The sequence below is a fragment of the Orbicella faveolata genome, unplaced genomic scaffold (genome assembly GCF_042242905.1).
Source record: "Orbicella faveolata isolate gen_17 unplaced genomic scaffold, um_ofav_v1 contig_4, whole genome shotgun sequence".
Classification (NCBI taxonomy): domain Eukaryota; kingdom Metazoa; phylum Cnidaria; class Anthozoa; order Scleractinia; family Merulinidae; genus Orbicella; species Orbicella faveolata.
The window spans coordinates 4,130,001-4,144,133 of NW_028301569.1; the positions used below are offsets into that span (position 1 = coordinate 4,130,001).

Here is a 14,133-nt window from a genome sequence, read left to right on the forward strand (position 1 = left end):
TACATAGGTTAATTTTAAACAGTGTTTCAAAGTCGATAACTTGGTCTTACTTCAACCTAAAGGCCCCAAACTTGGTCAGAAAGCCAATCTCAGACATGATCTTTCATGGTTGTGTCAGTTATCGATCGGTTAAAACTTGAAACTCCTCTTAGTTCTCTGCGCAACTTCAAATTGCCAATATAGTACGTACTGCACACTAAGCTTTAAGTCTCTGAAACACCGACGGCAGGTCGCATTTACAACTAAGGCATTGTATAGTTAACATGAGAAACAACAAAACTGTCTGATCATGACCTTCACTGCTAGCCTTACTTCCTTCATCTTCCAGCAGTACAGAAATGGGTTAAGAGACGAGTTGAACAAAACAAGAGTTATCGCTGCTTCCAAAGAAAGGTCAAGTAACTGTGTGCGCCTTTCCGTGGAGGCGAATATTGTAGCTACGATAGCATATGGAAGATAACAAACCACTAATGTAATTTGTACCCATAATGCACTGGACACCGTTTTTTTGTACCGTTCTATGTTCAGCGAAATTCCATCTCCGTTCGTTTGTCCTTGGTGGACATTATCTTGAACTCGTCCTTGGTGATTACGAAGCGTCAAGTATATTTTCGTGTAACATAGAGTCGATGTTACTATACAGAATAACATCGCTATGGAAATGATGAAGATGGTAATACGAAAGTTGAAAAAGAATATCATTGCAACCGTAATGCTAACAAGCCAAAACAGAGCAACAAAAATCCATGCACGTCTTAAGGTTACCACCTGTCTGTACCTTAGCCCCATTAACAGGGCTAGAAGTCTGTCCACACTTATTGCAGTCAATGTTAACAAAGACACTCCCGCGAACAATGCAGCCAAGCTATTAAAAATATTGAAAATACAGTTCTGAGCTAGGGAATCTTCTGGTGACACCAAAAAGACGGCAAAGAGAGGCTGTGTGATCATACCCACACAGAGATCGGTGCAGGCAAGACAACCCAATAATAGTTTTGATGGCGGATGAAGGGACGACACCTTTTGAAGAGCAACGATGACCCAAACATTTCCCAAAAATGCAATTACAGCTAAAATACTGTTTACTGCCGAGGACGCAATCTTTTGATGTGTCACGCAAAGACCTGTGATGCATCCAACATTTTCAGTTACGTTCGCCATTTTCTTGCTTCTCTCGCAGTTTGTCGTTAGAAGTGTAAAATGTTCCTTTACTTTGTCGCCCTCTGTTGGAGTCAATACTATTGTAATAAATGTGCTTCATGCAGAAGATAATAACACCGGTTTAGTTGTCTTATCTGATTACTAAAAGGTAATAATTTGCAAGGAAATTGCTTTTAGATGATCATACCATATGTACGTGTTTTCCAGTGTAAACAGTTGGTTTAATTTATTTTGTGAAAATTGAATCACGAACTTCCATCGTTTTGTAAATGCTATTCGAAAACCAAAAAACAAATTGTTGAACAAGTTATCTGTCGGGAAAATGAGAATAGTGTTTCAGGGTTCTTATAACTAAAAACCACTGAAGTGCAGAGATAATCTGCCAACATTTGTTAGTTTTCATAATGGCTCCTTTTTTGCTCGTGGGTGACAATTTCCGTTTCAATAAAAGGAAATGCTTCCCGGTAAATTATTACTCAAGTATTTGGCATTAAAGGCAAGACAGATAGCTCTGATCTAGAGACAAATATAGCAAATAACAGCTTTTTTGCGTCCGCGCTTTCTGCAATAACCTTAAACTGCTCCGAGAATTACGGCTTAGTGCGCTTTAATATACTTTTAATAACCCAGAGTCAATATTCTAAAACGGAATTAATGAACATTTTTTTCAGGTGGAAAATCTTGTGTGCAGTTACTTTCGTGCTTAGACTTCTCTGTAGATGACTCCGCTTTGGCTAGGATGATGTACTTGAACGTCTTTTGAAATAATATTATGCATGCATTACTGACGTAACCATGCTTTGGTTGTGTTTCGTGCCACAATATGATTTTATTCGGTTTGAGTGATATAAGGGATATAAGTAATGTTATCAGCCTTCCGCTTCAGCTGATAAAACTAAAATCTACGTTTATTACTCCGGATACCATAACAAAATGATAATTAAAATAACTGATCAAAAGGTATACCCCTGTGCTCTGTACAATGTTCTGCTTTACTCGCGCCATTATTTATGTTGTTAGGTACAGATGTTACATACAGGAGGTGATGGCTTTATTTCATTTTTTTTTTTTTTATTCCCACACTGTCCTTTTAACTTGTATAATCAATTTCAAGGGAACGGGAGGTATTTCAGCTATTCACTGCCTGATAATAAAACCTTTCATCTAGAGAGGATTCAAATACTCAAGTGTGTGATTCAACAAAAGAAAGATTTTACTTTCCCGACCAGAAAATCCCGTACCTGATTTCGGTATCAAATTGAGCTTTCTTCTTTTCCGTTTCAACAATTTTTTTTTTTTTAGTGCTCATGAAAATCTTGTGAGCCGTAGCTCGTGCTGTGTATAGAAAAAGCACTCAAACCGTGACATTAATTTATTGGCAAATACAATCTTTTTCGTATGGACCAGCACATACTAAATGTGCTCAAAATGTTTATACTTATGTTTATTACTCATACTTGAATAAATATTTAAGCGTGTGTTATTTAATTATTTCGTACGCTCAGCACATAAGAACCCTTTTTGCGGTGGCCTCAAAGATCATGCAACGATCTTTCTAATGAGGTTTAACACCAATTTGAAGTTCGACTTTGCCTGATGTGTGTTTCAAGGGGTAATTTACGTCATGTATCGAGCTGTTTTCTTAATTTATTAACATCTATTTATTCAAGACCTATCCACATCGAGTTCTGTGCGAGAGAACGAAACTACTCCCACTCCCATCCCCGTTTCACTTCCCAGTAATTTCCCAGGTATGATAACAATGAGAATGACCATTAGAGGGAACACTGATGTCTAAAAACGTTGCCTCTGAGAAAAACAACATGAGATAATAGGGTTATATCAAGTAGTAATTACACCCTGGATATTCAACAACCGCCAGATGAGTCCACCATCTTGGAATAAATTTATCGTAGCAGCCATAGTCACCATAAATGACTAAAAACCGAAAAAATGAATTAAATAAGGCTTGATAAACGTCCTAAAAAAAATGAAATATAACGGTTCAAAAATATATTTTGTTAAAAGAGCTTAGTCATGGTATTTTGAGTTATTTTGGCCACGTACAAAATCACCTTTAAGTTGAAGGGAATATGAAAATAAAAGTCACTATGATAGAGAAACACCAAAGAAAGAATAATAAACAATAAAGGAAAAAGGATGGTTAAGGATGCTGAAGATTTAAAACACGGATTACAAACGGAAGGCATATACTTATTTAACTAGTTTTTATGTCCCAGCTGTAAAATATAAACACGCATAATTACAACATCTGGTTTTGAGCAACAAACTTGACTTCAACTCTCGTCCTCAAATCATAAGAAACTACTTTTTGCCGCAATCAGCCAAATAGTGAAACGTCATCCCACAAGATCATTCAAAGTTACAGATCACACCAATTTCATGTCATGTGAACATGATGAAATTAAATTTAAGTTGAAATTAAATGTTCAGACCTTGTAACAAAACTGGCCAAAATCTGATATTACCCTTTGTCCCAATTAAAACTCAAAGCATATTTATGTATTTTTTTTCAGAGTCGGGAGACTGGATTGATGGTAGTGGGAGTGGGCAGAATCCCCCCCCCCCTCCCCCCGCCCGTCGTTGGTAGAAGTGCCTACCATCTCGCCGCACAATAATTCCTTGAGTGTACCATCTTTTCTCAGACTGGATAGGTCTGACTAGCTATTCTTTATCTTTAACAAGCAGCGTTATTTTGGAAAGGCAGAAATTAAGATAACGAGGAAAACAGGAGATCTGCGAGAGAAGACAGAGTGCGAATTTAACTCCTGACTGCTCTCATTAATTATGCCTTTCGAAGTTATCGAGACAGTAAACTTCAGAAAAACCATAACTGCTTGATCGTGTTCTTCACTGCTTGCCTTACATCCCTCATCATCCAGCAGTACAGAAATGGGTTTAGAGATGAGTTGAACATAACGAAAGATATTGCTACTCCCCAGGCAAGGTCAATAAATTTTGCAAGTAATCCAGTTAAAGCAAATATAGTTACGGTAAAGTAAGGAAGATAACAAACCACTAATGCTATCTGTACCCACAAAGAGGTGAATACAGTTTTTCTGTATCGCGCTATATTCAGTTTAATTACTCCTCCATTCGATTGTCCTTGGTGAACATGACCTTGTACTTGAGTTTGGTGAAGGCGAAGCTTGAGGTAAATCTTAGTGTAACAAAAGCTTGAGGTTACTATGCATAATAACATTGATATGCATATGATAAATAGAGCTGCAAGGGTGTTAAAAAGTAGCATTATTGCAAGAGCAGTGCTAGAGAGCCAAATGGCTGCAGCGAGGGTCCGCATTCGCCTCAAAGTTACCACTTGTCTGTATCTTAGTCCTAACAGCAGGGCAAGAAGTCTGTCCAGACTAATAACAGTCGATGTTAGCAACGACACTCCACAAAATATTGAACCCATGACATTACTAAGGATTACAGAATAGTAACAACGCCTGGAATTTTCTGGGGACAATAAAAAGTTAACGTAGATGGGTTGTGTAATGAGGCCAACACAGAGATCAGTAGTTGCTAGGCAACCTAACAGAAGTTTTGATGGTGAATGAAGGGACGACACCTTTGGAAGAGCAACAATGATCAGAACATTCCCCAGAAATGCAGTGAAAGCTAGCAAAGCATTTAAAGTTGAAACAATTATGTTTTGATTTGTTCCACTGAAGTGTGGCTTGCAAACTAAGTCTTGAACTGTCGTGTGGTTTCCATCTTCAGTTAAGTTTACCATCTTCTGTCTTTCCTTGTCACGGCGACCTTTTTATTCTATGTCATCTTCTGCTCCACAAAGATAAGACTAGTTCGTCTAATTCCTAACAATAAAGAGTAATAGTTTGTGAAGAAATTTTGAAAGTAAACCAGTAAAACTGACAAGTTGGTTACAACCTTGAAAATATATACTTTGACTGGGAACTTGAAAGGTTGAAGTTCATAATTATTTCGAATTTTGATTTGGTTGATAACGAAAACTTATTTTCCCATCCGCCGTTGGCTACAAAGAAATTTTTGTAAGTTGTGTGACTAATTTTAACTACAATGAGATATACGAGAGAAAACCGTCATTCGACTCATATAGCTTTTGTTTTGGAGAAGAAAAATATCATGTCTACCACACCTGTTTGTTGGCGTTGATTCCAGAATTTCGTTTTCTGACATAAGCACCTGAATTTGTTCTCGTAGAGCATGTGCTGGAGTAACGAGAAGGTTTCTTTTGCAGCTGAGCAAGGTTAAAATAATAAATGTCAGCCGCCGGAAAATATTTGGTCACCAGCAAAATTTATCCCACTTCAATCAATCAACGTTAACGCGTTATTGTTAAATTAAAAAATAAATAAATTTTAAAGAAAATTAAAACTGTCAAGACCACTGTTTTAAAAAAGGCCAGTGACATCAGAAATATTCTTTTCGGATGTTTCTTGTTTCTTATTTCTTCTAACTTATTATCATAGTTCTAATGAAGCAACATGTTTGTTTAGTCATGAAATTAATTGACCAATATTTTCACGTTTGGATTTTGTCAATAAATCTTTGAAGTTGAAGTGATGTGATTCAATTCGTCGTTACATTCGCCATGCAATTTGCCCTAGATTTTAATTAAATTCTACATGTAAAATCCTCTCTCATATAATCTAAATATGGCGTTTTATGAAAAAAAAGAAAAAAAAAACAGTTTATATGGAATGAAAAATAATCCTATAAAGTTTGAGTCTCGTTCACTTGCAATTGAGCCTTGTGAGATAATAAAAGGGCATAAAGGACTAAATATATTAGTGCATGATGGAACTTCAAAGTTGGGAAAACACTTGTTTTCATATTTTCGTTACCCATGTCTCTTTTGTCGGGTGGGTTTCATTTACGTTTATTTGAGGAGGGAAATGAAAAAATTCTATTTGCTTATCACGACAGTGACAACACAAATATTTTTTGGTGGACGTTAACAAATTGATGGTAGTGTCTTTTGAGTCTCTCTCTCATGAGTCAATGTTTAAACGGAATATATCTCATTTTCTTTACAGTAGCCTTCATAAATTGATATCGTTCTGAACCCTATAACTGCATTGTTGTCTTCTGCTTTATATCATAGATCCGAAATTTAATCATAATTGACTTAAGTGTCATTGTAAGAGAAAACCGGGCAATACCAAAATATCGAGGTCGGCCGTTTACTTTCATCTTTTCATAGTATAAAAGCTATCCGAAAAGATTAACAACCATGACATTTGCCGAGGTAGGCGTTCGTTTTTCTTCGAGATATCACCACATCATGATTTTGGCTTCTCAAGCGGTCTAAAATGGCCGAAGTTTTGGGAAACTTTAAGTGAACCTAAAAAATACTTCGTACAAATTCCAGAACAGTCTTATTTTCGTGCGATAATGTTGGTTAAAATTGGTATCTACAGACAAATCGCAGTAATTGGTCTCGCAAAGTCCAAATCATTAGTCAGAAACATTTCCCGCCAAATTTTTAGCGAAGAATATCACCTTATGCCGACTCTCTGCGATTGTTATCGATGATTTACTGAAATGATCTGCAATAAATAGTAAGCTGGACCGCAGCATAGAATATTTAAGCTGTGACATCGTTATTAACCTATGTAAACATTCCGATTTGCCTGTAGATACCAATGTTAACTAAACTGGATATTGATAGCAGTGCAAAAGACTATCACAGAAATGTCTTTCTGGGAAAATAAACTGCCGCACTTTTGATAAACGACTCGCTGAAAATGGCTAAAATTTGGGTCATGCTCATTAACGACTCGGCAGCGATATTTGGCACCTCGTGAACACCATAAAATTAAAGCGAAAGACCTCTAATATTTCTCAATCAACTAACACGGGGACAAATATTATCGCAAGAAAATAAGAGTTTCTGGAATTTGTACGAAGTATTTTTTAAGCTCACCTAAAGTTACCCGAAGCTTCGGCCGTTTTAGACCGCTTGAGAGGTCAAAATCATGATGTGGTGATATCTCGAAGAAAAACGAACGCCTACCTCGGCAAATGTCATGGTTGTTGATCTTTTCGGATAGCTTTCATGCTGTGAGAAGATGAAGGTAGATGGCCGACCGCGATCTTTTGCTACTGCCCGGTTTACTCTGACAATAACAGTTAAGAGTCCCTGTCCATAAAAATGGAAAATAACTCGGCAAGGGTCGATAATCCGATTTCGCTCATATTTTTATGGTAGATAGGCTAGGGCATGACAAAAACTACTGGATAGTTTTTTTGGCATAATATCCTTTTATTTCAAAGAAATATGCAAATTACCAAATGCCGTTAAAATAGTCATTTGACGCACCATTTTATTACATAAGTTTGAGAGCCTCGCATGCAAAACCACATCATTCTTCCGTCTTTAAAACACTCAAATATTTTTGTGCAATGTTGAAATGTGTACTGGGTTGATTTTAGGGAATGTTGCGTTGTCTTTTGGGGTGCAAAATAATTAAATTTCGAAGACATGTATTTCATTCACTTAAAAGTACTTCGTGAATATAATTAATTTTCACCATGTGCGAAACCTTCAAATGGATTAAGCTTCTGATGGTTGAATCGCAGAAGGATGGTCTACAGATTCCTGTAAAAATTTCTTTGGGCAAATGATTGTGAGCGACGCGAGAGCTTTTCAAAGTATGTCAAAAATGCAAATATTTGACCATCCGTCGTCAAATTTCAATTTACGGGTTAGACGTATATGTTTTACATGCGCCACATGACTTGACCTATGTTAAGTTGAAATAGACACTGAGCTGATAATTTCGAAATGTTCTAACCTCATTTGCTGTAAAAGGCAGGTTCAAAGCCGATTTGACGTGTTTCTCTCACCATTCGTCGCACATAAAGCAGAAGTTAGCGCTTGTTTACATAACGTCCGATGTACATCGCCAACTGTCAACTTACTTAGCGGTCGAATACCATGAATCTGTGACCCTCTTTCGACACATATGATCACCACTGCATCTAAGTCAAAAACGGCTAGGTCATTTGTAGATAGTTTCTTGCTTTGCACTACACCAAAAGATTACGTTTGATCATCATGGTTTGATGGCTTGAATCCTTGCTTGCAGCGGTTCTTTGTTCGTCACGCAATGCTGTCATCCCATTTTAGGGGGTAGGGGTAGGACAATTTCTATCCTAATACGTAAGACTCCGTAAGGCTTGGAATCACTGGGAGCACACAATCGTGTTGAGTAGGAAGAGACTGCATTAAGAAATGAAAAGAATGAATAGTTTACCATTGCCCCTGTTGTTATCTTATACTCGACCACCGCTACCTACATGCCCTGCGTAATACTGTAACGCTAAACTCATACCTAGGTCTTTTCGCGCTATGCAATTATTTTTGGTTTACATGTAATACAGTGGGCTACCCTCGGGGAAATGGGTGGTGACCGCTTAATGGGGCTAGCCGCTTAAATAGAGGTTGGTGTACCTTGAATATTTAATTTTTCACTGTCGGGCTATAAATTTCTTGGTGAACATGGAGTCAATTCAAGACAATCATGATAGACGTGTGTTTGAATTATCACTCGTCATGCACGTTCAATTTCAGACTCTTATCTGCCATCGCCCTTTCCAAAACAAAGTTCTTAAATTTTGGGTGGCCGCTTAATAGGGGTAAAGACAATAATGAAACCCTTATCGGAATGACCTAATGGTGGCCGCGGAGGTAACCGGCCAATAGGTGTTTTATTTAGAATATTTTACTGACGATAATTTTGGACTGTATTGACAACAGTCCACTATTTTCTGTTACATACCAATGCCTCGCCACTAAGCAAACAAAATACGCCAAATAAAATGGCATGGCCAGGGCTATCAGTACTCACGTAATTACTAATTAAATTTAGACTGTTTTTCTCACGAATTAGACACGTTGTGATTTCCTATTTTTATTTCAGCTAGTTCTTGCTTCATTGATCTATAATTTGTTTATGGCGATTTTCTTAAAATTCTAGTGAGTACAGGCACTAGCTTTATCAGCTGTTGTCTGAAACGTCAGAACGTACAACAAACGTGATTTGGACCGACGCCACGTGCACTATAGAACACGATTATATAAATATACACATATTATTATATATATGAACAAACAGATGAACAATGATTAAATTGTTTCACTTATCCTGAGACCCTGTTAGGGGCAAATTCCGACAAGCGACATGGCCTTGAAACGGCGACATGAGAGCTATGAATTGACGACGAACGACAGACTACTCCAGCGAAATAGAGAAAGCGACACCAGTGGCAAGACAGACCGACAGCGAATTTCGGAACTGAGAATGCAGTGATTGTTTTAAATGTCTGACTCGAAGTGAAGACGCATTTCCAGAGTTTCACATGTAAATGTGTTTTCCTTTCTCACGCGCGATGTCGGCGGTTCGTGAAACCCAGGCTTTCTTATATATGCTAAAACGTCCACGTCGAGTCCGTCATTGCTGAGTCCATCACTCTCAGCTGAGTGAGCAGTGCCCTAAAACGCCTAAAAACACGCTTAAGGAAAAAGGAAAGAGATCGTCGACCGTCTGCTTCATATTTTTATTAGTGGGTCACCAGTAAAAGAATATGAAGCTGTATTATCAACAAATTATGGAAGGAAAAGAGTGACAGGGGAAAGCTGCCAAGGTTTTCTCGTCTTCAGCAGAAGATAAGGGTTACGCCAAATTCAAAGGAAGATTATAGATAGGAGAGACTATCTGATTGAGGCAGTTGAGATTCTGAGTTAAAGAACGGTTAACATAAACATGGTAAAAATAGTCATAGGTTCGATTGTACTTTAGGTCCAAATACTGACTGGAAAATGGCTGAAAATAGCAATTCCAATCGTCTAAATTTCAAAATTTCCCGGGAGGAGTATGCCCCCACATCCCCTAGGAGGTTAGCAACTTCAGCGCTCGAAAGCATGCCCAAGCCCTTAGAAAGCATGCCCCCAGTATGCCCCCCAGCATGCCCCAGCCCCTTAGAAAATTTTGAAAAATTGAAGTAGCTAAGAAGTCTTTTCCTTCATGCTTAGTCGAAATGTGACGCTTTAAGGCTGGTTTTCACTAGCGACGGAGTCGGAGTCGGAGTCGTAAGAGAACTTACGACCTAGTGAAAATCGAAAATTAGAGTCGTAAGCGGAGTCATAAGTTCGACGGAATCGGAGTCATTTGCGACTCCGTCGTTTATGATCCAGTGAAAACTACATTGTCGGAGTCGAAAGCAGAAACGGAAGAACCAGCCAATCACAAGGCCCGGAAACGAACATTGTGATTGGTTTATTCTTCCGCTTCTGTTTGCGACTCCGACAATCTAGTTTTCACTGGATCGTAAGCCACGGAGTTGTAGGCGGATGCGGTGTACTGCTTCCGACTCTGTCAGTTTGATTTTCTCTAGATCGTATCCCTCTACGCTTCTGATTACGACTCCGACTATGACTCCGTCGCTAGTGAAAACCAGCCTTTAAAAGTAATCATTAAACCCACTGACCGGAGAAATGCTGGCTCTGCATAAGAATTCCTACTGCTGAAAAGTGTTCGAAGCAAGTGCAAAGCGTATAAGGAGTAAATTATATCCAAAGAGATACTTAATTATACATATACTTGACTAAAACGGCAAGGAACCTTCAATGCGTGAGAAATAATAGTTTCAGCGTGCACGTAAGAGCGCAAGATTGAATTCGTTTTCGTGAGCCTCATGCTCAATGTGTGAGACTTGAGAGCACTGTGACGGTTTTTTTTGTTTTTTTGTTTTGATAAACAAAGGTATTACGATGAGTTATACGTGTAGCTTCGTATTAATTGAACAAGGTCAAATTTCCCGACACAACTACTCTGAGACGAAATTCCGACAGGAAACATAGGAATCTTGCAAAATGCCGACATGGCTGGTGGCGAATTTCAGACAGGGGACATGGGTACCCCTCCCCCTAACAGGGCCTCTATCCTGAGAGTACTCTATACAAAATAGATCAAAATGTGTAGCATATGCCGTGACAGCATTGCGTGACGAACAAATAACGGCTGTAAGATTGTGCTGCGTCGACGCGCTTATCAGCAATGGTCAGCAATCGATCAAACGGAATATTTTGGCGAAGCGTAAAGCAAGCAACTGTCTACAAATGACTCAGCCGTTTTAGACTTAGATGCAGTGATGTTCATAAGCGCAGAAAGATGGTCACAGATTCATAGTATTCGACCAATAATAGGTTGACAGAGGCGATGTACATCGGACGTTAACCTTGTGTAAACAAAAGCAAACTTCTGCTTTATGTGCGACGAATGGTGAGAGATCGACTAGAAACACGTCAAATCGGCTTTGGACCAGCCTTTTACAACAAATAAGGTTAGAACATTTCGAAATTATCAGCTCTGTGTCTATTTCAACTTATTATAGGTCAAGTCGCGTCGCACATGCTAAAATATACGTCTAACCCGTAAATTGAAATTTGATGACGGATGGTCAAATATTTGCATTTTTGACGTACTTTGAAAAGCTCTCGCGTCGCTCACAATCATTTGCCCAAAGAAATTTTTACAGGAATCTGTAGACCATCCTTCTGCGATTCAACCATCAGAAGCTTAATCCATTTGAAGGTTTCGCACATGGTGAAAATTAATTATATTCACGAAGTACTTTTAAGTGAATGAAATACATGTCTTCGAAATTTAATTATTTTGCACCCCAAAAGACAACGCAACATTCCCTAAAATCAACCCAGTACACATTTCAACATTGCACAAAAATATTTGAGTGTTTTAAAGACGGAAGAATGATGTGGTTTTGCATGCGAGGCTCTCAAACTTATGTAATAAAATGGTGCGTCAAATGACTATTTTAACGGCATTTGGTAATTTGCATATTTCTTTGAAATAAAAGGATATTATGCCAAAAAAACTATCCAGTAGTTTTTGTCATGCCCTAGCCTATCTACCATAAAAATATGAGCGAAATCGAATTTTCGACCCTTGCCGCGAAATTAAGAATTTGTCTGATTTTTACAGGCAGGCACTCTTAATATGTAATGTTGAATGATTTCGTATCCTTCAGGCAACATCAGCGTTTTACGGTCGCTCTCTCGGATCCAATTCCCGAAGTTCGTCCACCAGAAGCCGCCGCTGTGTTCGGGAGGAGTAGCGCGGGCTTATCTTTCCAAACAGCGGTTGATAATGGAGTATACGAAGCTCATTGATCTTTCTAATGATGCAGAGACGAATCTTAAAGCTCGAATTTGTGTTTAAACGCGTAATTTTGTTATGTAGATAATCATTTTCTTTATTACCAGAATGTGATATAATCAAGGACTTGACCCCTTTCACTATATCAAGCCTGATGCAGCCACACTTTGACTATTGCAAAAATTGTTTTGGGAACCTGAGGATAACTTTAAGATAAGATAAGATAAGATACAAGATACAAAGATACAAATTAGGGCATGTGCTAAAACCCAGACGGTGGACTCTGGACGATAGACGATGGACGATGGACGATGGACGATGGACGATGGACGATGGACGATGGACGATGGACGATGGACGATGGACGATGGACGATATCTCGGACATTCATTTATTTCTCTCAGACAAAGTATAAAATTGTCACACAATCTTTTGCTTTTGTCACGCTATGTTAAAATATTGAACAGCGAAAATTCGAGGACAAAGTTGTGATCGCGAATTGTTCGTCACGCAATTTCACGTATTCCTTCTTTTATCACGCGATATCACCATGGAATTTTGAAATAGTGCACAGCGAAAATTCGTGCCCGCCCCGCTCCCCAGCAAGAAAAAAAAAAAACAAACAAACAAACTTATTTTGACTGGACAAATTTTGACCGCGGATTTTATGTCACGCAATATCAGTTATTCATTTATTAAATTCTGACAACAAAGTATAAATTTGTCACACAATCTTTTTCTTTTGTCCCGCAATCGATTGCTTTTTCACATGAATTATTCCAGACTGCACGCAGAAATGACGCAGGAGAATCGTAGCCCATACGGCAAGCACGTGGTATGTTTTGCATGAGTTGTCGTGGGGTGGGTGGGGGGGGGGGGGGAATAAGCAGCCTCACCTTAGTTTTTAAGCTGTTTTGGTAAAGCTTTCCACAAGCGGTCTGCCAGGATTATCGGTGCTTCCCATTACCATTTTTCCCTTCCTTTCCTTACGTGTTTCAATTTCATTTTCGCCAGCTCTGAAAGTTTTTATTGCAAGTATTTCAAAACTCCATGGTGACATCGCGTGACAAAAGCAAAAGATTGTGTGGAAAATTTATTCATGTTTATGTACTTTGACTGAGAGAAATAAATGAATGTGTGACATTGCGTGACGAAAAATCCGCGATCAGAACTTCGTGATAATTTGTCCAGTCCAAATAAGTTATATTTTTGCTCGGGGAAGGGGAGGGGAGAGGGCACGAATTTTCGCTGTTCAATAGTTTAACATCGACAAATAAATGAATGTCAGAGATATCGTCCATCGTCCATCGTCCATCGTCCATCGTCACATCATCCATCGTCCATCGTCCATCGTCCATCGTCCATCGGCTATCGTCCAGAATCCACCGTCTGGGTTTTAGCACATGCCACAAATTAGAGCAGCCCGTGTTTTGACCTAGACTCAAGCTGTGACCTGTTCAAATTTCTCACGTGGAAGAATCTAGCATGTCAGCGGCCAATTCAAAGAGCTGCAGTGCTATTGTGGCGCCATTCTTTGGAGTAGTCTTCCTTGTGACTTAGGGATTTTAAACTCTTACTCAAAGGAGAAGAATAAGACACGCGGGCATTCGTGGAAAACAACTTTTTATTTAATTAACTTCATTATATTCCATGTTTCTTATAATAGGCGTCAAAAATTCACCACAGATGACTTATACCCAATAAAATTAAAATCGGGGTCAATTAATTGAGTTCATATCTTCCCGTGAGTGAAATGATGTGAAGTATATATGAAATAATTCATATA

At 38.6% G+C, this 14,133-nt stretch overlaps 2 protein-coding genes across 2 annotated transcripts; both read right to left on the reverse strand.

The window, feature by feature from the left end:
* Nucleotides 1-179: 179 nt before the first annotated feature.
* Nucleotides 180-1,226, reverse strand: LOC149101084 (melanocortin receptor 5-like). The gene has a single exon (XM_089276211.1). The coding sequence runs from the start codon at nucleotides 1,159-1,161 to the stop codon at nucleotides 259-261; it is 903 nt and encodes a 300-aa protein (XP_089132337.1). The 5' UTR covers nucleotides 1,162-1,226; the 3' UTR covers nucleotides 180-258.
* Nucleotides 1,227-4,000: 2,774 nt separating this feature from the next.
* LOC149101085 (melanocortin receptor 4-like) lies at nucleotides 4,001-5,848 on the reverse strand. The gene has a single exon (XM_089276207.1). The coding sequence runs from the start codon at nucleotides 4,916-4,918 to the stop codon at nucleotides 4,001-4,003; it is 918 nt and encodes a 305-aa protein (XP_089132333.1). The 5' UTR covers nucleotides 4,919-5,848.
* Between the last annotated feature and the right edge of the window lie 8,285 nt (nucleotides 5,849-14,133).

What these genes read in the sequence shown, in the direction of transcription:
- LOC149101084 (XM_089276211.1), bottom strand. Translation starts at nt 1,161, where the DNA reads ATGGCGAACGTAACTGAAAATGTTGGATGCATCACAGGTCTTTGCGTG.
- LOC149101085 (XM_089276207.1), bottom strand. Translation starts at nt 4,918, where the DNA reads ATGGTAAACTTAACTGAAGATGGAAACCACACGACAGTTCAAGACTTA.